At 37.2% G+C, this 26,195-nt stretch overlaps 1 protein-coding gene across 6 annotated transcripts in view; it reads right to left on the reverse strand.

The window, feature by feature from the left end:
• Positions 1-26,195, reverse strand: part of Fry (furry homolog (Drosophila)) — a 341,220-nt gene that overhangs the window by 148,091 nt on the left and 166,934 nt on the right. For all 6 annotated transcript variants that reach the window (XM_005387722.2, XM_005387724.2, XM_013515820.1 and 3 more), the window contains exons 4-13: positions 25,892-26,031; positions 21,576-21,666; positions 21,329-21,408; positions 21,131-21,211; positions 14,874-15,042; positions 11,932-12,024; positions 11,739-11,837; positions 9,785-9,886; positions 2,114-2,217; positions 1,541-1,649 (exon numbers count right to left, since the gene is read on the reverse strand). In XM_005387722.2, the coding sequence (XP_005387779.1) occupies positions 1,541-1,649; positions 2,114-2,217; positions 9,785-9,886; positions 11,739-11,837; positions 11,932-12,024; positions 14,874-15,042; positions 21,131-21,211; positions 21,329-21,408; positions 21,576-21,666; positions 25,892-26,031 (1,068 nt within the window). The remainder of the gene's footprint in view (positions 1-1,540; positions 1,650-2,113; positions 2,218-9,784; positions 9,887-11,738; positions 11,838-11,931; positions 12,025-14,873; positions 15,043-21,130; positions 21,212-21,328; positions 21,409-21,575; positions 21,667-25,891; positions 26,032-26,195) is intronic.

A 26,195-nucleotide genomic window follows, 5' to 3' on the forward strand; every position in this document is an offset into this window, starting at 1 on the left:
TTAAAAAAAAAACACTTGGCAGAACCGCTTATGTTTTTGTATGTAGTACAAGAATGGCTTCATTATGTAAGAGACACAATTAGCTCCAAAAGTACAGAGGGACCCATGGCACAAAGACCCCCCCCAAAACAAGACCCCAAAACCCAAAACAAACAAACAAACAAACAAAAACACTGCCCAAAACAAAAAGCCCCAAACACTTGGCCGCCTGAGCTTAGACGCAGTCCACATTCTTCTACTTTTGGTAACGCTGCTAACTTCTTGCAACTCAATTTAGTATGTAGTTTTAATGATACCACTGCAAAACAACCATTTTCTTCTTTTCTCTAACCTTAAAATTTGATTCATCGCAAACCCAGCAATTCTTCTTATTAAGAATGATCAACAAAGAATACATAGTAAAGGTACTATACTAATTACTAAGAGATGACGTGTTCACTGAATAAAATATATTCCAAAATAATCAGCACGTTCTCAGCCACATAACTACATGTGGAAAAGTTGCATTAATTCTGCCACTGGTGAGCAAGTGACATCTACTCCTTCAATCTGAATATTACAGAGACATTTCAATGCACCAAAAATATATTAAATAGTCTTTGGAGTAACAGTTGAATCCTTATATCAGCATCAATTGTAGTTCAATAGTATTTTCAGCGCCATTTTTTTCCCCTTATCTACACAATATTCTGTGGCATACTGGGCAAGCATTACCATTCTCACTGCACCAATAAAGCAGCTGACAAAAATATGTTCTCTGCCTTGGTTGAGGTTGAAGGGCTGGCTCATGGCAGACGGTGAACTGGAATAAAAGGCTTTTCTTACTCTTAGGTAAATCACAAGGTCAAAGTTGGGGTGAAACCATTTACTCACAAAATGTTGCACAAAGTAAAATGTGGGACTCGGGGTGCAGGCCAGTAGTAGAGCATATGCTTAGCATGAACTGTGTACACACGCAAAAAGTAGAATCTTGGGTCTAAATAATAAATTATGTTCAAAGTCTACATTTAATGTCACAGTTGTATGGTCCAGTTTCAAAGTAAATTGATATATGTATAAAGTGCTTAGAATAGTTTTTGGCAAAGAACAACTTCAGCTTGATAAGGGCTATTCTCCCTATGAAATTGTTTTTCACAGATAAACATTAGAACCTTACTTAACTCTCAAATTTCACGAATGTTTCTTTAAAAAAATTTCCTCTAAACATCAGACCTTTTGCTTCCTCTTCACTTGTATAATCCAGAGCAGAGAGGGATGAAAAAGTCAGGGATGGACAGTCAAGAGACTTTTAACTAATAGTGTTTTGTGGTCTCAGATGAGTCACTGGAACTCTCTGCCTCTCTGTTTGTGATATACTGAAAACATCTGACAGATTCATGTCATACTTTGTTTTGAAGCAAAAGAACAGGCTACATGTACAAATATACAGTCTAAACACATAAGATATCATTTTAGACTTTTCATCTTTTGGTACTTCATGCAAAGACTGGCTACTTAAAGGCAATTAGAAGACTCTCACTGCCAAAAACTTCCTCATTACCTGGGCAATGAACTGGATTATTTTCACAAAGATGTTCAGAGGCATATCCCTCGGCACCACACCACGGGACCCTTTGGGGAAAAGTGTTGTGATGATGCTTATAAGTCGGCTGGAAGATAAGAGGGAAAAAAAGAGAAAACAAGCATGATTGGCTGAGCTCCAGTTCTTTAAGGGAAGATGGCAGATGTTTCATCTTATCTAAGTATCAGAGGGAATTCAGAAAAAGAAAACAAAACACTTCATCCCTTCCATTAGCATAATTACCCTGTGAAAAAAATTTCTGGAAAACTAAAGGTAGTTAGATAATTACAGCGGTTTCCTCTTAGTGGCACATGTAATCCTAGAAGTAGACCTGTCTCCTGGTAGAGACGGGAGTTTCAGTCATGGCTGCCAAGCCATGCCCACAGAAAGCCTGAAAATGTTCTCAGGACTTAGATCTTTTAGCAACTATTAGCTCTGAACAGGTTCTAGCTGGGTTAGGGTAGGTAGTATCACTTCGCGATGGATGAGTAATGTGATTTACAGCTATTAACTCAATGACATGGTCACCGTTACAAGAAGCCAACTCCTTACCTCTGAGTAGCTGTGTTGCTTTCACATTTAATTCGAATCATGTAAACCCAAAGTAGTCTGTAAAGTGATTCCAGGGCAACTCGAGCCATCTTGGGGTCTTTATTCTACAACAGAAATAAAGGTAAGACTGCTGATTAAATGGTAATATATGGAGATGATTCTTTAAATGCATCGGAAAGATAGATCCCAATGGGTGGCCTGTGGGTGACAAGGTGCACTTCATCATCTGCTACTCCAAGGGTAACCGCCTGCCACTGTTTATTGGATAAATAATCCATGAGGAGCAACCCACATGGCTATGAGCCTGCACCACAGTAATTCTGAAGGAAGCCAGTTCATTTTCTCTTAAGCCAGTGTGAGTAGTTTAGAGCTTGCCCTTTCCCTCCACCCTAGAGAATAAATCCTGCGGCACCAACAGGAGAATCCATCTGTTCTTTGCATTGTTAATTATGTCATTTAAACACTATTATCATTTTGATTTCCTAACCCCTTCCTCCCTCCCACCAATCTCATCTGATTAACCCCCAGTATTTATTGAAATTGATGTGTGCTAGACACCATGCAGGAAGATCATCCTTTTCATTAGGATGTTCTCCATCTATGGGGGATGAGAGCTGGACAAAAAACAGTCAAGTCCAAGACAGCATTAAAGATTAGTGGAGAGGGGAACTAGGGTACAGAAGTGTCTAGAAAGGTTTCCAGAAGCAGATGAAAACTCAGATGAACTGTCCATTCATTAATTCACTGAACGAATATGTGAGTGGCTACACTGGGCCCTGTTTGGTAATGAAAGCTCTGAAAACTATAAAACTAATGGTGGGAGGAAGTGCTTTATAGGTAGAGGCTGAGAGAGATGCTGAAAAGAGGTCATTTCTTGGAGTCTGCAAATAGTTTGTGTGCTGGTGAAGGTCAGAGCAGGGTGCCAGGTGGAGGAGCAGCAGCTCATAACACTTAAGAGCAACACAGGGACCCTCCATGAGGGGGTCAGGCTACTCAGCAGGTGACAGGGAGACGCTGAGAGCAGAGTTTCAGGAAATCCTGCATTTGCAATGTGGAGAGAGGAGCAGAGGCAGGCAGAGTCCCTGCTGAGGACATCCAGGCAGTAGCACATCGGTCAGAGGGAGGGCGTGGGTTTCGTAATCTGATGGACATCACCTTCGTTCCTCACTTCTGAGCCTCACTCTATCCTTCTACTGATCTTGTGCATCTTGAACAACATATTAGTGTCTTTGGTTTTAACTTCAACTTTTAAAAAATATTTTCCTATCTCTTCTGCTCTCCATTTGGGGGCATCTTAGAGCCTACAGTGCAAAGAGGCTGACTTAGGCTTTTATTTTCTTCTGCCTGTAATTGATTTTTTAGCATTTCAGGATGAAACTACTGATCACAGCAATTGCCTTCTAAAGCAATTTCTTGCCTCACTTTCATTCTCATAGTCAAATGATATTCTTAAGATACAAGCATGATGATTTAATTCTTTGCATTTAAAATGCTTCAGTGGCTTCCAGTGACCTACCTTGCAGCGCACAAATTCCGTAACAGGGCACATGAAGCACCTTTTGTGTCTGGCATCCCAGTGCCATTGATGGCACTGCCCCTCAGACAGTAACATGCTTTTCACAGTTTCTTGAATGTCTCAGATGCCTCTTACCCTTCGTCAACTTGGAAGATCTGTACTGCCTGGTGAAACTTAGGTGTTACTTCTCTTATGTTCCCTACCCCTCCACTCCTTTCCCCAGACCCAGGAGAGGCTGTCCGGTGCCCCTACAATTTCCTAGAACATGCTTCTGTTCCTTTATTTGCATATTTCCTATCAGCATGTAAGTTCCAGATTATTTTGGTTTGCTCATCTTTGTGTGCTCAGTGACTATAACAGAGCAGGTTAATATTAAAAACAAAAACCGTGAGTAGTGGCTGAAGAACTTGATGCATAAGCAAGATTTCTTCATACGGAACCTATACAAAAGGTAAGCCTTGGCTTGTCACTGCAGCTCATCTTCATGATATTGTAATGACAGCAATAAGGACCTTGCACTCATTTGCATTTTGGTCTTTCCAGATTTCTTTCCTATAACATGATAGCAACTGAGGGATTTTATAACTGAGAGAGGCCTAATGAATTGCTCAAAATTATCAGGCTAGCAAATTACAGCTGGGACTTCTACTTTAATAAGTGTATTTTTTCTAGAAATTAGAATGTATATTATATTAGGCATTCTTGCCAATGCTTGCTATCGTTTGCATAAGTATCCTCCAAAGGCCCATGTGTTACAGGCTTGGTTCCAGGGTGGCGCTATTTGGAGATACTGCGTTTAGGAGACAGGGCCTAGTAGAAGGCTAGTCATTAGGGGCTTTGGGTCATTAGGGGCTTGTGCCCTCAAGAGGGACTGTGGGACCTGGGCCTCTTACTTCTCTTGATGTAAGCAGTTTGGCTCTGCCACAAGTTCCCAACATGATATGCTGTCTTGCTACTGGACTGAGCTAAAAAGGGGTTACTTAATTATGGACTGAAATTTCTAAAACTGAGTCAAAATGCCTGTGAAGCCTTTTCTCTTTTTAAATTAATTATCTCCAGTATTTTGTTAGGGTGATGAAAAGCTGACAATTCTGATTTATATGTGTAGACTCATTTTAATTCTCATAAAAACATGAAGTAGATACTGTTAATATTTCATTTTACAGATGAGGAATTCATGACATAGGGAAGTCAAATAATCTGGAAAATTTCACATGTCTCATAAATGGCAATGCCAGAATTTAAACATAGGCAATCTGGCCCCACTGTCTCACAGTACAGTATTAACATTTCCACTTCAGCTTAATGTTATACACAGGGTGCCTATACATGCCATTGGGACCTACTGGATTGCCTCTCCTTGGGCAAAGGACCTCTTCCTCATTTGTATTTGCAGTCCCTGCTTAGCCACTAACAGATGCTTGATGTGTATTTTCAGGATGTAGATTTTTTTTAGCATTTTCTCATACCACCGATTTCTATCAAAGCCTTCAGCTACGCAATCAAAGACTATTCTTCTGTTGAAATCTGTGACTACATTAATTAATTGTTTTTGTATTTTTTTTTTTTTTTTTGGTTTTTCTCCGGTACCGGGAACCGAACTCATGACCTTGCGCTTGCCAAGCAGGCGCTTTTGCCACTGAGCTAAATCCCCAGCCACTTGTTTTTGTATTTATTGTAGCTCTGAGGTTTCTTGATAAAATGGTTCAGAAAAACAGTGGTCTTTAGAGCAGATCTTTCCTAGACTGATGGCATCTCACCTCAGTGCCCTTTACCGATTTCACTGATATGTCACCTTGCCCAATGACATGCTTATTTTCTTTAAATTGTTCTTCTAGTTTAGTTAAGATAGAATTGGCAATTGCTTCTTGGCCTTTTGGCTAAGATCAAGTGAAGATGGAATTGGTAGTGAAAAATGGGGATGGTTAAATTCACCAATGGCTGGTGATAGGGTCTTCATATCGACTGCATATTATTCAAATGACATATTATGAAAGGTTATGATAATCTCTAGAATTGCTGTTCTGACGATGTATGGAGCTTATTTTTCTTTGTAATGGCTGAATAAGATTTTCTCATTCAAGAATGAGATTTTCTTAAGATTATAGAAATAAGGTTAATACTACACAGAGTAATTTCATCCAGAAAACTAGTATTTATGACAGCTGATACTATACCATTGGTATAGTATCATGGTATTTACAAAGAGAATAGTATTATTTTTAAATAAATGATGTTGTGTGTTTTAAACATTCAGGTAACAATTGTGGAGTCCTTAATCAGTATTTCTATTTATAAAATGAAGATATCATTAATAACATTATATGAAATGATTTTTCAAAAGTACTCTTTAGATAGCATTATAATTATTAAACATAAACATATATTAAGTGCAGAAGACAATTTTCATTGTATATCCTATTTATGGCAACACTTGTTTTGGGATTCTTAGTGGAAATCAAAGTACCTCACTGAATCTATTACTGGCCCTCCTTGAATGCATCATTCCCTATTGCAATACCCTATTTGATTTTCTTCAGAGCAGTTATTAATGTCTGAAGTTTTAGTTGTCATATTTTATTTCTTGCTTATCATCTTTTTCTTCCACTAAATTACAAAGTTATTTAGCTGACCCACTGGCTAACTAAACCAATGAATGAGTTCACATCTTCGCCCAAGTAGGGACTAAAACAAGGAGATTTCTTAGTTTGTGTTTGCTTTCTCCAGTTATGAAACTACCTTGAATAATGTTTAATTTTCAGAAGAAGTATTGCTGTCTGAGTAAAATTTTTAGAAAAATAAAAATAACATCCATAAACTCATGAGCTCAAGGGAGCTTGTGGCAGTGTCATGCTCCATGACAATGTATATAAAGCCTTAACCCCTCACTTGGCTCTTAATAGATTGCCAATTAATAAGAGCTGTTATTATTAATCATATAATAAATGCTTTCATATCTTCAAGCTTTTTCAGTTTTTTTAATAATCTGGGTTTCACTCAATATTACATCCATTTTTTATAAAAAGAAGCACTTTTAAGACTCAATTACATCTATTTTTCAGGATAAGAAGCTAGCACACAGTTATGAATGTAACAAATGTTCTATTTTAAAAGTACGATTACATCAAGTTCACAAAGCGTATTTCCTTTCCTCAGAGTTAGATGTCGTATGGCAGATATGAAGATAATGCATCATTTTCAAAAACCTCTAGGGTGTTCAAAGTCTGACATGAATGACATAGAAAACAACTGGTCACCACGGACCAAGAGTTCCTGAAAGATGTGACTATTTTGGTGAAAAGATGCCATGGATTTCTCATTACCTTACTATGGCCTATTGCTGATATTATTGACTAGGTTAATTAAGTATAAATATTAAAGAATTCAAGTCTGCATTCCCAGAGCAGGCTGGTTCTGACAGACCAATACTCAAAAAAACCAAGGACACTGACATTGAGTGAATGCTGATTCTGAGAGCTGGTATCTTCGAAAGCATGTGACTGTGGTCACACCCACCTCTGCTTATGCACACGGCCATCCTGGTGGCTCACCTCTGCAGAACATTTCAAAGATGGCCACCAAGGTCTACGTGGAAGACACTGACATTAGGTTCATTATCCTGAAGCACCTGGGAGAGTTAGGGCAGGGAGGGCAGATTGCTGGAAGATATATATGGGGAAGGGCTGGGTGGGTGGCCAATTAAGAAATGATGTGGCTGGTTCTAAAGAGTATGAAATATTGAAGCTATCAAGGCAGAGTATATTTCTAAAGCCATATTACTTTTTAAAGTATATCTTCTCTAATGAGGATTTGTGAGGAGATGTGGACTGTTTTCTGTATATGGTACTAATGATATGTAAAATGATTGGTTGGCTCCTACTTCTTTTTTCCTAAATTGCCCAGCTTGGTCTTGAACTTGTGAATCTCCTGTCTTAGTCCCTTGAGTAGCTGGAATTATAGGAGTGTGCCACCACACTGGGTGTTATGGTTTGTGTCTAAGATGCCCCCCCTCAAGCCTCATGCAGTCCTGGGGCGGGCTTCTAGAGTTCTTGATTGATTCATGGTCCAGTGCTAGGATTATGGGTGTGAGTGCTACATCACCCTGGGGCAGGTAGTTTGCATACAATATAAGGGAAAGGAAGAGGCTTGCTCTCTGCTGCTCCTCTCTTTTTGCTCTTGCTGTTTTGCTGTCTTCTGCCTCCATGAATGGTTGCCCTCTGCCATGTGCCACTCTGCCTTGGAGCCAGATGAGTATGGACTGAAACCTTCACAAACTGTGAGCTAAATAAACCTTTCCTTCTTTAATTCTGGGCATCAGGTATTTTGTCTCAGCAATGAGAAAAGTAACCAAGACACTGGGCTTTCATGTTTCACGGGAAATAAGACCTTTACAGGTCACACAGGTATATACCTGCTCCCAACTTTGCATCCCTCACTGTCTGTATCAAATACTGTAAGTCTCTATTACATAACCATCAGTGAAATGCTAGGCTCTTCAAGGGCAAGTACTCTAATCCTGTATCTCCTTTTATACACTTGGCCTTCCCACATTCTTCTCACTTCAAGCCTCTTCTCTGGCACCTCAGACAGTGGACACTATAAACTTTTGCTGAACTACTCTACATGCCTTTTCTAATCTTACTGCCTCTGTTTAAAGAAATCCTAATGGGCAAATGTCTGCGTAGTGAGACATTGTCAGCATCTAGATCCAATCCTCTTTAGTGTAGTTCATAATCCTCTTAGTAAGCCTTTCTGGTAGGCTTTGACTAGCGCTCTAAACAATATTATGACCTAGAAATAATTAAGTTCCAAAATATGATGGTCTGCCATGTTTCAAAATCCAATTTGGACCAAAACAGTACATAGCCTTTTTGGCCACAGCAGTAAATTGTTATGTGAAATATTTATATTTTACCCCCACACTCATCAGACATAACACATACAGAAAGGCTCAGTGTAAACATTCTTAATCATTTCTCTTTTTGTTTTGAAGAAATGATTATGTTCTGTTTGTGTAAACTGTAAAAGAAATTAACTTGGATTAGTAACTAGATACTGAAAACTGGAAATAACAAAATAACATTGGGCTGTCCTTTAGGGTTGTATGGCAGATGGATAAATCCTCAAACAAAGTACCTTAAAGCGGCTGTTATATAACCGTTGATAACCCTAAAAACATTTCACTTTTTGGAGAATTCAAAAGCTTCATTCTCTATTCACTGCTATTATATTTCACTGCCAATTTGAAGAAAATGAATGATTCTAATCTTGTATTTCACAATCAGCTTTTAGAGTCAGTACACAGTTGGTCTTCAAAATGGTTCTAATGCAGATTATTGTGCAATTATGGTAAATGCCAAAATAATGTAATTAATCTTAACCACTTCACTAAGTGTCTTAGAGAAAAATACAAAACAAGGCAACATGTATGAGCACATATAAACTTTTACAACTAAATGTTTTCTAAAATTTGAAAATAGCAAATACCAAACCTATCAACAAAAACACCAAACCCACAACTTCGGACATAACTAGGAAAGAGTATGAAGAATGCATTGCATTGTACTTAGAATAGGGAGGGGCTTATTTATCAATAGTTCACTGAAATTTAAAACATTTACCACTTCAAGGCTATACAGCCTACTTTTGACACTGATTATAACTGTTACCACTGTGGGCTCTGTAGTCTCAGGGACCATGAGTTTACTGTGGACATCAGTTGGCCCCGTGCTGACTACCTGGGCAGCAGTGGACACTTAGTACTGTCATGTAGCTGAAACAGAATACCCTGAAGTAATTACACACACCAGTGACAGAGGCAAGTGTGGTCTGTTACTAGGTCAATCCTTCCACAGAATGGAGCTATGTTCTTAAACTGAAGGAGACAGAGGAAGACTAGGTAAGCACAAGAAATTAATTCATGTGCTTCTATCAGTTAAATGTGGCTGTTATTTTTATTTCATTTAGATAAATAGATCTATTCACATGTTTATAAAGCAGCATTAGATATCTTTAGCAGACTTTATTAGAACAGATTTATTTTTCCCTAATCTGAAGTGATTTCTCTTATCTCTAGTCAGAAGCACATATACTAGCCTGAGAACTATACTGTAAGTTTTATAGAAGATTTTTTTGTTGAGTGGGCAAATACCCACCTTCAGGTTAGATAAGCAGTTGTTGAGGAACACATGCCATCTGTTCAGGAACAGCTGCTTCTGACTGACGCAGAGCAGACAGGTCACCAGGGGGTACAAAGCCTGGAAGAAAGGAGACAAGGTCACAGTGTGAATGTGTCACCTTTTCTTTTTTGCATGTCTGGTGATGGAACCCAGGTCCTTCTCCAGGCAAGGCATGTTCTCTACCACTGACTCACACATGAGCCCTAGAGGATGACTGATACTGTATTAAGGGACTAGGTAATGCATTCTCTGCACCTATTATTTCGCTGCCTCCTTCTGCAGCCCTATAAGGTTGAATTAAACAACATATTATATAACACAAGAAGGCCCATGGGTGAACAAGCAGGGATGAATATTTTGCACATGTTTTCTGATAATGCTGGGCATGGAACAATCTATAACTATGGATAGTGTACAGTAATGTTCCATGAACAGTAATATGAAAATCTGATTCACTCTGTCTTCCTTAATGAACTTTACAAATAAACTCACCATTTTAGACAACTCTCAATTCCAGAAAACAAGGAGAAAAGCACTCATTTAAAAAGTGTTACTGGCTGTTTCACTTAGCAGCATCTACTATCTTAAAGGTAGGTTTGTATGTTTTCATTTGCATGCAACCTTCCTGTAATTAAGGAAGATCCCTAGAAGAAATGTTTTTGCATTGGTAAACTGTACCAAGACAAATTTAACTATGGGAGGAATCTGCTTACATCCAAATAAACAGAGGTGCGACTGGGCTTTTCCTGCCTAACTAGCCCAGCTTCCCACAGCAGCTGGAGCACACAAAAACTCACGGGCAGGAACCCAAGAAGCCTACATTCAGAACACACTGCCACTCTACTCAGCCAAATAGTGTAACACCTCTATGGCTCCCCAAGAAATTAGGCTGGTCAAGATTTAAACAAAAACGTAACTGGCTCACCTATTCATTTGGACTAGCAAGAAACAATTGCCATAGGTGAGAATCAGTGCTCAAGAATTCAATAACTTAGTGTTCCTCTCGTTCTTCTTCTTCTTCTTCTTCTTTTTTTTTTTTTTTACCGGAAATCAAACTCAGGACCTTGTGCTTGCCAGGCAGGCACTGTGCCACTAAGCTATATCCACCGTACAGTGTTTTACTTCTTTAATTTAACTAGTTTTAAGGACTTTGAACTACTGCTCCAAATTAATTCACAAATCTAATACTCAATAGCAATCTAAAAAAATGTCCCACAGTCAGTCACCATGCCCATGGAAATAACAAAATAATAATAATGCAGACAAATGTCATTACTATGAGCAAAAATATCTACTCAATACATATTCATATTATGGTGGTGGTGTTTATACTTGACCATAGACTATCACAATTACAGAGGTCACACCATTTGATAATTTATAAATCAGACTATTATTTACCATAGGGGAAAAAGGTAGTGGTGACTTAAAAGACTCAATGCTGTTTTTCAGCATCAAAGCCTTCCCAAGAATTGTTTTCCCAGCCTTCTAAAACCCTGTCTGTGAGGAACTATTTCCTGTCTCCCTTTCTTGCCTAGTTCAATTTGGATTCTGATTATCAGGATAGGAATTAGCCATTGCGAGCTCTTGGGGATTCAGAAGAGAAACTGTTATTATAAACTTTAGCCTTCAGATAGGAAAAAAAATCTCCAAAAATTCAAACAAAAATCAAGTTGAACCCATTTTAAAAATAAACAGCAGGACCAGAAGGGTCAGGTGAGGTGACAAGATCTAATCCCCTTACTTTACTTACGGTGGTTCATTGTCAGTACTAAATGTAATTTCCCAAGTTTGAAAACAGTCTTTTGGAGACAGCTGTAGGTAATTCTCCCTTCTGTAGCATCCTTAGGACTCTCAAGTAGATTTTTGCCTAGGAATTTTAATCTCTGCAGTTTTGTTTGTGTTTTTGAATTTTCTCATAGTTACTAACCAAGGAATGCTTCTTTCGAGAAGAAAGTTCCAGGGTGGTATCATATAGGCTTTCCACAAAGTTTCTGAGGCAGGGAACATTTACTTCATTTTTAACAGCCTGAAATAGAGATGCATGTGAGTATTTTATTAATGAAATTGTTGAATCTGTGATCCAGTTTCAAGAAGTTCTTAGAAATTAAAATGTAACTCACAGCAGCAACTGGGACGAGGATTTCCACAAAAAGTCCAGCCAACGCATGTTTGATATCTTTGTCTTTGACCTCAAGGAAATAATGTGCACATTCCTAGGAAGCACACAAAGAATATAGGGAAGGAAAGTAGATTAAAGTGTGCATGTGAAACGTATTTAAACAAACTTAAGTAAATAGTTTTCAACTCAATCACAAATACCAACACAGCATATCTGACAATCAGTTTAAAAATCACTGGTTTCAACATTCATACTGAACTCTCAATGCTTCCAAGGGTCTCAGAGAGATTTTGCGAGGCTAGTTTTATCTCTCTCTTTCCACTTCTATTTCAAATCACTACCTTGAAAAGGGCAGAGCATCTGTAACCAGTAAGCACACATTTGCCCACTCGATTACTGGTCAGTTCAGTCTATATATACAAATATATACCTATATATTTCTATTGATTCCCTACCCTGTATGGGGCTCTGGGTCTTTGATTAGCCCACAAACACAGATCCCCAGGGAAGGTAAATACGGGAAGAAAGGCAAAAGACAGTAAATTTATTTTAGTCCCTAAGCTTGAAAGCCTTGGGAAAGAAATGTTTAGTTGTTCACCCTGACATTTCAGGTGTATTTATTATTCTGATCATTTCATAAGCAAGTATGGAATACTTTCCTTCTCCACTACAGACCAGGAAACTTTTGGAATAGCTCCTCAGCAAGGGTGTCTTTGCTTGTGAAGATACTGCTGATACAAGCAGCTACAGTCAATGAAAAACTACTTTTGGTAGCACATGGATTGGGTGTGCAGGAAAGTCACCAATTGAATTCTGCCAGTGTCTCTCTCCTTCCAAGCTTTATGCTAGTAATTTATAGTGGTTACTTGGAGATATTTTTTAAGAGTCCAAAATGACATGTATTTGATGATGTGCTATATTAGTTCCTAAACCTTTACTGCAGTCGCTATTGGGAAGACTGCCAAAAACAGTTGCAAAGTTTCTTAGTCCATCAATATCATATTCAGATCTCTGCCTAGGTTGGGGAACACTAAAGGAAGTAAGCCACTGACACTTTCCTTTATAGAATGGAGCTATACAGTTACCAGGATCATGGTCCTTTTTCTATTTTATTTTGCATTTGTATGTAAATACTTTCTCAAGTCATTCAAGCACATAACATGTCTATTATCAATTCCAGAGTGCAACAGAAATAACATGACTGAGTACTTACATTGGAATCATTCTCTCAGGGCAATGTCTTTGCCACTACCTGGCCCATAAATAAATGAGACTGAGAAGGAAGAAGGAGGAGCTAAGTGTGACAGGCCAAGGTGACAGACCTGGTAAGTACTGGGACCTGAATTCAAACCCAAGAAGTTTGATATACAGTACCCACTGCTCCTTCTCTCCCTTGTATGTATCAGCTTTATTGAGATACTACTTGCATACCTAATTCACCCATTTAAAGTGTTCAATTAATTGTTTTCAGTACATTCAGAGTTATGGGTTATTACAAATACATTTAGGACTTTTTAATGAGGCCAAAAGCTCTACACTCTCTAGATACCCCCCAATCTTTCTATCCACCTCTCACCCTCAGCTACAGGCCAACTATTAATCTATTTTCTGTCCCTATGGACTTCCTTTGTAGAGCCGTATCATCCACTGTATGGACATACTGTACTTTGCACATCTGTTCATCAGTTTAGAGATATCTGGGTTGTTTCCACTTTTTGTCTACTGTGAATAATGCTCCTATGAACATCCATGTTAAAATTTTTGTGTGGACACGTACATTCACTTCTATTGGGTATATACCTTGAAGGGAAATTTCTGGATTATTTGATAATTCTACATTTAGTCATCTAAGGAACTGCCAGGATATTTTCCGAAGCAAACGTGCTGTTTTATCTTTATACTATCAGTGCACGTGGGCTCCAATTCATCTATATCCTCACCTATACTCATCACCCATCTTTGTGGTTATAGCCTGTTTGGTCATGAAGTGGCACAGCCTGTATTCATAATCCCTGTATTTAAACTCTTTAGTAAGATCATCCTCTAATTTAATTTACAGTAGCATTAGAAAAATCCCTTAAAATCCTAAAGTTCTATAAGCCCTTGATAGAACTATGTGTTTTGTGAAGTCTTCACTAGGAACAATTTTTTTGTTATATAACATGATGAATTCTGGTCAGCTGACATTAAACCTGTATGGTTTGGTTGATTTTTTTAAAAAATTAAGGTTCCTTTCAACAGTAAGAATAAAACAGATTTCTATCTTGAATAAAGTTCTCCTGCCTGTACTGTTGATGTAGTAAACCTAATGCTATCAATTCTAAAAAGTAAAAAAGTCAGTTACAGTTTATTCACAGAGCAATATACACCAATGACTGAAATAAATTAACAAAAAAGAAATTCTATTCATACCCAACTTCAAAGATGATATGAAAATTTAAAACTGAAGTTATGTCTCTGCAACTCTATTCAGTTCCAAGGCTCTTCATGAATTATTAAGGCAGGAATTTTTTCTCCCTATGTTGTCAAGTACGGATGCTTCTTGATTCATGATGGTATTATATCCCATAAGCCCAACATTAATTAAAATTACTGTAAAAAGAAACTGCATTTACCACTTAGCAGTAGAGCATAGTCATGAGCATCCATTGTTTCTGCCAGTCAGTATGGAGCTGACTGGGAGTGGTGATGGCTGCTGCTACCCAGAGTCATAAGAGAGGATCAGACTGCATAATAGCTAAGAAAACAACCAAATTCAAGATGGAAATAAGGTTTTTGCTAAGTGTATACAGCCTTTGCACCATCGTAAACTTGAAATACTATAAGTTGAACCACTGTAAGTTGGGTACTGCCTGTAAGAGGTTCTCACATTCCAGGTGTGTCATTTTGATAAAAGGAATGGCTCAAATCAATGGCCTCTTGGGTCTCTGCCTAGGGCTTTACCTGCATAAACTGAAGAGAGGCCTCGAAGTCCTCCACTGGATACATCTTTATTCGAAAGAATTTCATCCCCATTATCAAGCTGATAATGCTTTGTACCACATATGGGCTCTGTTCTTTGTGCCGTAATTCTTTTAGTTCTGCCATAAATTTTTTCTTGACAGCAGGGAATCTAGGAAGAAACCATACATGATTTACCAAGTAAGCAGTAGGAGGGTCACTGTAAACAGGGGCCTCTAGCATCCAAGAGTGCAAGTACAATGAGTGCCATTTCACATGGATTTGACGTTTGAGATTTGACAGAGTTCAATTTTCCCTCCGTCCCTTATACAACAAGATGCTCCACACTTCCTTCAGACTAGGGAGCAGATCTAGCAGTGCTGAGACCCTCTCAAAATGGTTTAGCTGTTAAATTAGGTGGATGAAAGTTCCATTTCCTCAGGCTTAGTAGTTCCCAGCAAACTTGCATACCCTACGGTTCTACAGTACCAAATTGTATTTGAACAATAACATAGCACAATCAATTATTTCTGACAGTGGCAGTAAATAATTTCTGAACTCAGATTCCAAACATGACAAAAATATTCCAAAACCCATTTCCAAAGGTTTCTGCTGTCATTCTCTTAAATAGTTTTAAGTTAATAACTATGGGAAAATGTATTTTTAAGTTGGAGGAAAAATCTAGTAATGGAAAAATTCAAATCGTACCTAAAAGATAAAGATGAATGGGCTGTCTACTATATGCATGGAATTTCACAGTTTGATCTGGTGAATGAGAACAAATACAAAAACATCACCCCTATTCTCAAGGAGTGTCATGTATTTGTTTTACTTGAAAGAAAAATAATAATAATCATAACAAGTGATAATGCCACATGGGTTTTAAACCAGGATAGATCTTAAGGCTAAGAGAATAAAAACAGAAGATCTTTGAAATACCTAAAGAGAAAGGAATGCACACACAAAATTATCCAAACTACTTTTCAGATACAACTGGTCTGATCATTAATTTTCAAAAAAGAAAAACAAAAGAAAACATTCTAAAAGCCATTGTTTTTTGTTTTCTAAGACTATTAGCCTGAGGCTCCCATAAGTGACAGAGTTAATTACAAGCAACCCATAGTTAGGAAGGGTAATTGTGGCTATAAAAGTTGAAGGAGAACTAAGAATCTCTGAAATTTAGATAAACTCTCTCCTTACAGTAGAGATTGTAGGACACACAATGAAGGCAGCAAACACAAAACATCATTCTACTAAAGGCAGTTCAAAAGACTGGTTTCTGGGTTAGATGGCAGTTATATGGTATTTATTGTACAACAGTTTGTTAATCTTTGTTTTATAGATTTTCTTTATATTTGCTACATATATTTCACAATAAAAAGATTTTAAGGTAATAGAACAGACAATATAAATTACTTCAAGAAGACAAATATCTTATGAATAAAGTTATTTTCTAAATGGTTGCTAATAACTTAAGGCTATGTCAGGGTTTATTCCTATTCTGTGGTGGCATTTTGTGAGTTTCTACAAACATTCTGAACAGGCTAATTATGACATGTCTGAAATACTATTATAGTGAGAGAAGATATATCTGAAGTGGCAGCAACAAAACAAATGAACAAGGCTCTAGAAAAAAATCAAATCAGAAATAATTTCTCAGATAACTACAGAGATGGTGACCACAATGAAAAACATGTCTGGTCACCCTAGAGCAGATACACATAAAGAAAGAGGAGCTTACAAAAATGATGGAAACTATGAATGCCTAACATAGGAAACAAATGGAATCCCTAAAACAGATTTAAGCAGATATCCAGGAGATTAAAAATTCCATTGAAAGTATCCTCAGCAGAATAAACCAATGTGAGGGCAGAATAAACCAATGTGAGGACAGAATCTCAGACATAAGAATGATATAGGAGGGCTTGTAGTTAGTGATCATGAAAGGAAAAATGTCTTAAAAACAGTAAGGGACCACAAGAAATCAAGCCAGCAGCTGTTAGATGATGTAAAGAAAATAAGATTGATTGGAGTCAATGAAAAAAGTTGTTAATAGAACAAATGATATGAAAAAACTGTTCACAGATGTTATGGTAGAAAACGTCCCTGGTTGGAAAAAGTATTTGACATGCAGATAAGTGAGGCATATAGAATGCCAATTAGCCATGATCAAAAAAAATCCACAGCAGGGCATATCATAGTCAAAATTCCACAAATTCAGCATAAGAACAGAATATTGAAAGCTGTTAGAAAAAAGAAACAAATGATCTATAAAGGAAAGCACATCAAGATCACAGCTGACTTCTCAACCCAAAGACTAAAACTAGACCCAGATCTTTTATCATGCACTAAACTAAAATCAAAATAGATCAAAGATCAAAATATCAACACAGAAATACTAAACCTCCTGGAAAATAGAATAGGTAGAACTCTTGAAGATATTGGCGTAGGCAAAGATTTTATGAACAAAACCCTGATCTCAAAGGTACTATCCCAAAGAATCAACAACTGGGATCTCATTTTATTAGAAGCTTTTCATAGCAAGAGAAACTGTCAACAGAGTGAAGAGACAAAGCACGGTGTAGGAAAAAAAGTTTTGCCAGCTGCTCCTCAGACAAAGAGCTACTATGTAGAACATAGAACTCACAACAATCAGACCCCCAAAGTTTAAAGATCCAATCCAAAAATGGGAATCTGAAATGAATAGTTGAAGAAATAGAAAAATGTTCAACATCATTGGTCAAATGTGAAATGCAAATTAAAACAATGCTGTGATTCCATTTCACTCCCGAAAGATGGTTATTACCAAGAAATCAACCAATAACAAGTGTTGGTGGGTCTGTGGGGAAAAAGGAACCCTTTTCCACTGTTGATGGAAGTGTAGTCAGGCACATCCATTGTGGAAATCAGAGGGGAAATTTCTCAAAACTAGGACTAGAGATTCCACTGGACCCAGCTATTCTTGGTATCTTCCCAAAAGAAATAACAGCATCATATCACAGCAATATAGGCATACCCATGTTTATAGTGGCATAGTTTGTGATCATCAGTTCTTGTAAACAGCCCAAATGCCCATCAATTGGTGAATGGATAATGAAGACATGGGTTTTTTTATACAATGGAGTACAACTCTGTCATAAAGAAGGATAAGCTTGAGACATTTTTAGATAAGTGGATGCACCATGAGACCATAATATTAAGTGAAATAAACCAGATATACCTGTAAATATCACATAGTTTCTCTGGTACGAGAAATCCAAAGTATAAATAAGGACCAAAATATATAATAGGAAGAAAATGTTCAGATGGGAGCAGAACAAGGGAGGATAGAGGGGGAAAGGAAAGAAAGGAAAAGTACAAAAAATGAGAACAGAAGGAAAAGTGAAAACTGACCTTTTGTAAATGGGGGAAGAGGGGTTGAAGGGCGAGAAGGAAAATAGGAAAAATAATCAACCTATGTCATGTATATATATCATTACCTATACCTAAATGTACCAATAAAATCTGACTGGAAACTGTTAAAAAAATCTTTGAATCTTAGAAGTAATCATTATTTAGATGAATGTACCAAGTTTTAACCAAAGCATATATAATATCTACTTTCAGCTAAGTTTGAAAAAAATCAATATTATGTGTGAAGATCTCTTAATGACACTGCAACATTCCTTAATGAGCAGAATTAATTATCACTGTTACCAGGAAAATTTAAAATAGTGAGTATGCTAGAACTCAGGTCAAAGTACACCTCAATAAGTAAAGTCATAATGAGGAAAATATTTTATATCTTCCTATGCACAGTCACTGGGAACTTGATATTCAATCTACAATTTGAATTATTATCTAACTTCATAAAAAAAAATAAGTTAACCAAACTGTTCTAGGTAAGTGTACATTCTTTTTTCCCTGAGAACAAAAGATGCAGTACTTTTACAGACCAATAATAAAGTAATGGTCCTGGTGTACTTATGGGCAAGTAGTGAGATAATACATGACACCAGGGGCTGGGGATTTAGTTCAGCGGCAAAAGCGCCTGCCTGGCAAGCACAAGGTCGTGAGTTCGGTTCCCAGTACCGGAGAAAAACCAAAAAAAAAAAAAAAATACATGACACCAATATAAGATTATACTATATATCAGTAAGGGTTAACTATAGATTGCCTAGTTGAGAATATATTATGGGTCACCATCATCACTGCAACAGCAGACTGGCCGAAGTGCTTTAAAAATATCTAATTATAATGACTTTGAAAACATCAGCACTATATGTGAATATCATTTCACAGCAAAAAATGTTTCCTTTAAAGACAAGAATTAAGGAGTTTGTTAGTAACTGGAAAGTCCTGGCACACTGTCCAAATGCAGGCATTTCATGTACTTAACTATTACAGAATCAGGACAAATACTGATGTCATAAAAATTTAAAAAGGCACTGTTGGCAGGGAAATTCTGGGTGAGTAGATCATAAATCTAATCTAATATGGAAATTTCTACAACCTTTGTTTTTAAAAATTTTATTGGTACATTTTATATATACATAATGATAACATTCATCAGAGGGAATTTAGACCTTTACATGATACATCTTGCTTCTTTTTATCCTATTCCCCTTTCCTCCCTTCAATCCCCCTTCCACTGCTTACTTACAAGAGTTATGTTTCCATTTTTTCTTTCTGCTTTTTTTGTCCCTTCTCTCCTTTGTTGCTTAGTAATGATATTAATTCTCCATTCACAACTAACTCAGTCTGTATTATGAAATATTGTTCTGCATATCTCATAAACTAAGAATAACATGTCATTTTTATATACCCAGTTTCCCAAGTGAGAACATAAGAGAATTATATAGCAATAATTACAAAGGAATATATTAGGATTTTCAGAGTTTGACACATTAGCAAATATATATATACATATATATGTGTATATATGTGTGTGTGTATATATATATGTGTATATATATATATGTGTGTGTGTGTATATATATTAGTATCTGCTGTTTCAAATCTTTCTCAGGAATGACAAAAGGAATGAACTGTCAAATAATTACAACATATCCAGTTAAGTGCTAAGATTTTGTAGTATTATACTGCAATAGAAATTTTTTAGAAAAAAACACTATAATTTTCTTTAATGATTCATGAACTAAATGATCATAATAGACTATAACCAAAATGCAACACGGTCTCATGCAAAATAGTCCAGAGAACTCTACTGTTTCATTCTATATATGATTTGGCCCATTTCCTTCCCCTCTGTTGTCGCCCTTTGACCCTGTCAGTTCTCACTGGTGTCAGGGTAGAATTTCCCTCTACTCCTTCTAACAGTGATGGTGTTTGTGTTAGGAAAAACAGGTTGGCATGATGAAGAGGTAAACAGGATTAGATTAAATAAATCATGCCAAGACATTTTGGGGGCTTTTTTTCTTGGGTTCTTGTCTATATTTTGACTAGGTAAGTCTGCTGAACAAGTACTTAAAATTCTTTTGGATAACTTGTGTATTTCCATGCCACTAAGTTAGGACATTCTGTCTCAAAGACACAAATGTCTTTCTGTGGATTGCATTTCACAAGAATCAGAGCATCACTGTTGCTGTAAGCTAGCCCTTGGCTTGAATTCATATTATGTCTCTGGATCCTTTTGCCTAACCTAGGCATTCAGGATCTTGCCCAATTTGCCTCTGGGTTGGATAAAATGAAGCCGGGTAAAGTAGGGTGTGACATCATTTTGGAAGGAGTGTATTATTGCTAATAGTCTAACACGACTTTGTTCTAGCCTGCTAAGTCGCATTACGGGGCCAGATAAATTTAGCAATGAGATTTTCCCCTGCCTTGTTTCCATGACAGTCTGGGACATTTTTAGCTCAGCTGAATTAAGTAAGGTCTATAGTAAAAGGGACATTCTAGAATGGAATTTTCCCACTCATGGATGATAGATTGTAACCACCCACTCAAGGAATACAAAAAACAAAACTTTAAAAACTGGTAAGTATTTTTGGACTATCCGGGCAGACAGCAAAGCAATTTGTTTAGTCCATGTCATTCCCTGAAGAATGGTCTGAATCCCACAGGGTCAGTAGGGTCTGGTCCAAGTGCCAGAGTGAGAAGTGAAACTTAGACCCTGCCCTTGAGGAACTTCTAATTAGATCTGAAGATGGAGCATACACTGCAAAAGCAACCCTAGTTCCTTGTGAACTCACACCCTACCCTTTCCCTTTAAGTTATAAGCACTGATATTCTCATGGTCAAGGATTCTGATCTTCACTTACTTAGCTTGTGCCAACACTCCAATGACTTCTGCATACAGGTCGGCCACAATGTGCATATTGCCAGTGTTAGGACCGAGGTACCTAAGTAAAGTAGAATTGGACAAGTTAGGGATCCCTGTTCATCTGAAAAGACCAAACCATTGATTTAATTTTAAGCACCCAACTTCTTCAGTATTCTAATGCCAGAAATCATCTTACCCTTCTTTGTATTTAAAGTGCTTGAAAGCCAAGTTAATAACATCGTGTATTAAACTGTCTATTACAGGATGTAGTGGAATCTGAAAAAAAAAAAGACAACTTTTAACTTGGAAGGGAATATTTAAAAGCAAATCAGTACTCATGACCCAGCATTTAGAATTCATAAATAATTTAATAAACTTAGAATTTCAAAAAGTTTTTAGATGAATAAATGTTACTTAAAAGTAATAATAAATTATTCACACACCTGTTTCAAAACTTCTATTAATACTAAGGAAAAAATAAAATCAATGGCGAGGTCTCGTCTTTCCATTAAATAATCTCGCTGCTGTTCATCACTGTAAAATTTAAAATACATTAATTAGCACTGAAGTATTTTCAAAGTGAGATAATTCATTAAAGATCTAGAATTCATCCCCAAGGGACTGTAAGCTTATTTTGTTACTTGAAGACTGCACTGGGTAAATGCATGCTAATGCCTTTTCTGTTATCAATGTGGTACAATAGGCAAACATTGGATTTGAAGTTAAAATATTTGACTTCAAATCTAAAATTTCTAACCATGTGAAGTTGAGTGGCTACTTGTGAGTCCACACCCTCATCTTGTGAACTTTCTTACAGTAGGTAGCTTGCAATCCAGGAATTCTATCATCTGTAAAATGTGCAGCAAACACAAGATGCATCCACCATCATGGAAGTGTGCATTCAAAGGATCTTATGAAAGAAGATAGACAATGTAATAATGTAACGTAATGTAAGGGTCTTGGAAAGGAGCTAAATAATAAGGAACCAAAATGATTACCAATCAGAGCTGGGCAGCACGGAAAGGAGAGAAGATCAGCATTGCTTTTATTTTTCCCTTGTCCCTTCCATGTGTCCTTTTCCCATTGGAAATTTAGTGCAAGGAAGAAAGAAGTAAAAGAACACTGGAAATAAGATTTTAAAAATATAGGAAAGAAGAAAGAGGAATCTTTACAAAGAGCAAAGTGTAATCTTTAACACTCATTCAAAAGTCAGAGTAGAGGCTGGATGTGGTGGTGCATGCCTGTATTCCTTGCACTCTCAGAGGCCGAGGCAGGAGGACTGCAAGTTAGAGCCTGGCCTGGGGAATTAATAGTGAGGCCCTGCCACAAAATAAAAAAAAAGGGTGGGGATGTAATTCAGTGAGAAGGCCCTGGGTTCAGTCTGTAGTAACAAAAATAAAGTCAAGGTGCTGAAATGGAACCTTTGAAGGATAGAAATGCATATTCCCACCCGATTTTCTTTTTTACCTAATACACTGAGAGCTTATTTAGAATTGACCAAAGTAAGACAAGTGAAATGAATGCCAAGGTGCTTAGCACAGAATGGTGGATACGAGGATTGTTGGTGTAGAACAGTCCTGGCTTAAAATTATGCCTCCTCTACTTAGCAGCAATTTCTCCATCTACAATCCGACAATACTAACAGTACAGGCTAAATATGCCCTATCCAAATGCTTGGGAACACAAGTGTTTGGATTTCAGATTTTGGAACACTTGTATATACATAATGAGATACCCCGGGCAGGGGACCCAATCTAAACACAAAATTCATTTTCACCTCATATCTACTGCTACCTATAGCCGGAGGGTAACTCTGTATATAATACTGTCAGTGCACCTGTGTTGAGTGTGACCTATCTCATGATGTGAGATGTGGAATTTTCTACTTTATAATGCATCGGCACTCCAAATTTTTTGAATTTCAGAGCATTTTAGATTTAGGATGTCCAACCTGTACTTACATAAAAGTTTGAGAAGATAGAGCATGAATATTATTTATCACAATCTCTGAAACACAAATGCTCAATACTTATTGAGAAAGAATGAGGGGATCTGGACTTGCCAGGAAAGAGCTTTTTTTAAAAAAAAGAAATGCTTTTATCTTTAGTCAAGAAGGAATATAACAAGAAAACAACGGATAGAAAAAAATATGTACATACATACATACATACTGTGACTTTTAGAGGTGCCTTGTAACCTTCAGCAGGTCAAATTAAGGCTGGTATACAGGGGAATGGGCTTACAAGGGAAGCTCAGCTCCACCTTTTAGGAAGAAATGTATTCATGGGGCAGGAATTCATTCATTGAGGATCATTTAGGAACCCCTCTGCCAGGAGAAAGAGCGGTAGAAAAAACCACATATCTGAAATATTTCAACACTCCATAGAGCTAGAAGAAAGTGCTACTGCTATCCAGGGAAACAGCTGCAAACAAAGGATGTTCGCTAATGAGGCTTTGTATCAGTTATATCACTGAATAAGGAGACAGGAAGTTTGAAAGCAAGAGAAAGGAAAACTCTCAAAGACAGCCAACAGCAGAGATGACGTTTTTGGCAAATGGTGGGTAAGTGTTTTCAAAAATGGCCAGAAGATCACAAGAAAGGAGCAGTTTTGGGCAGGAAAAAAAAATTATTCTAACATCTGAATTTAAGCCAAGTTATGTTTTCCAATAAAACTGTAACATAAACTTTTCCAATAATGAAGTCAACTTTATTGGCTTAAAATTATGCTTAAATTTGGTGATTTAAGGCCTAACTGGCAGGAGCCAGAGGCATCTGATAAATTTATTTGGCAGCAAAAATGTTGCTATTGTACTAATCTTAGAAATCAGAACTCCATGTCTAACTTCCCATTTGACTATTTTCAGTTACTTACGTCCTTCTTCACAGCTCCTTTTAGCTATATCTTAACTACATTATGCCCTACAGACCCTCATTTTTTTTTTTTTTTTTGGTTTTTCAAGGCCAATTTTTCCATTCTGTCATTTTAAAAGTTCAAATATAACTAAAGTGCTCCACAGTTGAATGTTACTGTCCTAATTCTGTAGGTATTTGATCTTAGTAGTCACTCTGATCTCCTAAAAACAATCAGTACATGGTTTCAAAGCCAGTTACCTTATCTATAGAGAAAGAACTGTGCACAATCTAGTTTCTGTAACTAAACTCTGACAAACCAGAGGAAGCGAGATCAAAACTCATTCATTCAACTCACTGAAACTCCTGCAGTCCCTGTCTCTAGGGAACTCTGTTTACCAGCCAACATGTGTGATGAGAAAAATAAAGCAATCTCATTCATGTATTGATCACACAGTATAAACAAATTTTGGATACAGAATGGAAATTATACCTTTAAAATTTCATAAGTTTGGGCTGGGGATATAGCTCAGTGGTACAGTGCCTTCCTGGCAAGCGTAAGTTCCTGAGTTTGATTCCCGGTACCAAAAAAAAAAAAAAAAAATTTCATAACTTAAAAAGGTATTTACAGAGAGACTGCTAATGGGTACAGGGTTTATTTCTGGAGTGATAAAATGTTCTAAAATTATACTGTGGTGATTGCTGTACAGTCCTGAAAACATTGAATTATTTGCTTTTAAACTGAATGTATAGTATATAACTTATGTTTCAAAAATTTTCCTTTCGCAATTAAAATAAGTTGTTCAGTATGAAAAAGTTACTAATCTCCCCCACGAACACAATGATAAACACATGACTGAATTGTGTGTAAACTCAGAGATATTATAAAACTGTTATAAATTTATATGAAATATAATTTGGTAAAATTACAGATATTCCATTTTAAGAGAAGTCTGTATTAAAAAAAAAAGTATGGGTCTGTCAAGAAAAACGAGAGGGATAAATCACTCACTAAAAGCAGTTATTGTCAGATTTTCTGAGTAATTAATTTTAGTTTACTGTCTTTAAAAGCATTTAAAGAATGCCTACTCAATTCATGCAGAGAAATTTAACTGATTTTAAAATAACTCTAACCCTTTTGATTCCTGGCACCAAACCAACCAACCAAACAAACAAACAAACCAAAACTCTAACCCTAAGCACATTAAACTTTCTTATATTCACTACCTTGCTATATGGGGTTGTTTTTAAACATATGACATTGTTATGTATTTACCTAAAATTTGGCTGGGGAGGGGACATGCATTAATTTGACCATACGAAAAGCCTAAGTTTTTTGACCACTAAAGGCTCCTGTAGCTGCAGGCTCCCATTTTCAAATATACAAGAGAAGAGGGACCACAGAATAAACAAAACTCTTCGCTGCAAAGAGGAGTCAGACACCCTGACTCCAACCTCTCCATTTTGCTGCCCTAAGTCACATGCTGCTCAGGGGCAGCCTCAGGAGTGCTGCCAGTGCTCAGGCCAGCGCCCTGCCTGCTGTGGTACGCTAAGCACTCACGCTTACTCCAACCAAGGCTAAAATATCTCAGCATGTCAGCACTCAAGGCTTGCAATGGCCTTCAGCTTTTGGTGTAGACTGGAGGGGAGTTGGCAGAGGAGAAAGGCAGGCAAAATAGTGACCCGTGGCCCTTTACATCAGTGCACATAAATGTTGAAATAAGGGTGTGTGTGATTTTCCAATCTGTGACAGTGGAAGTCATCAGGTGCTCCAAACATGCTACCCACTGCAGACCCAGAGTCCCTGCAGCACCTGCTGAGCATCCCTGTGCACAGGCCTAGCTGCCACGAACTCATTTCAGTTTATGTTTCTTAACAAAACCATAAGCCTTCACGTAAGAAATATACCTTTTTGATTTATTGCTTGTTCTTGGTCTGTATTCATGTGATTCATCCTCAATGCCATTTTGCCTTTTGTACCAATCAAATAACGTTCGCAGAATGGAAGGTAGGCAGTACTCAGAGAGGGAGCTCATGGAGCTGATGACCTACAGGAAAGACGCAGGCAATTAAAAAAGCTTAGTGGCACGCCCAATTACTGAGAAACTACTTCACAAATAACCTCAAGCAATATTCACTACTAAATTTTTGAATTTATCATAGCCCTTCCTTCATAATCTTTATTAGTACACTCCCAAGAGCCCATGGATCT

This window comes from Chinchilla lanigera, unplaced genomic scaffold (genome assembly GCF_000276665.1).
Source record: "Chinchilla lanigera isolate Chin_1 unplaced genomic scaffold, ChiLan1.0 scaffold00030, whole genome shotgun sequence".
Lineage (NCBI taxonomy): Eukaryota > Metazoa > Chordata > Mammalia > Rodentia > Chinchillidae > Chinchilla > Chinchilla lanigera.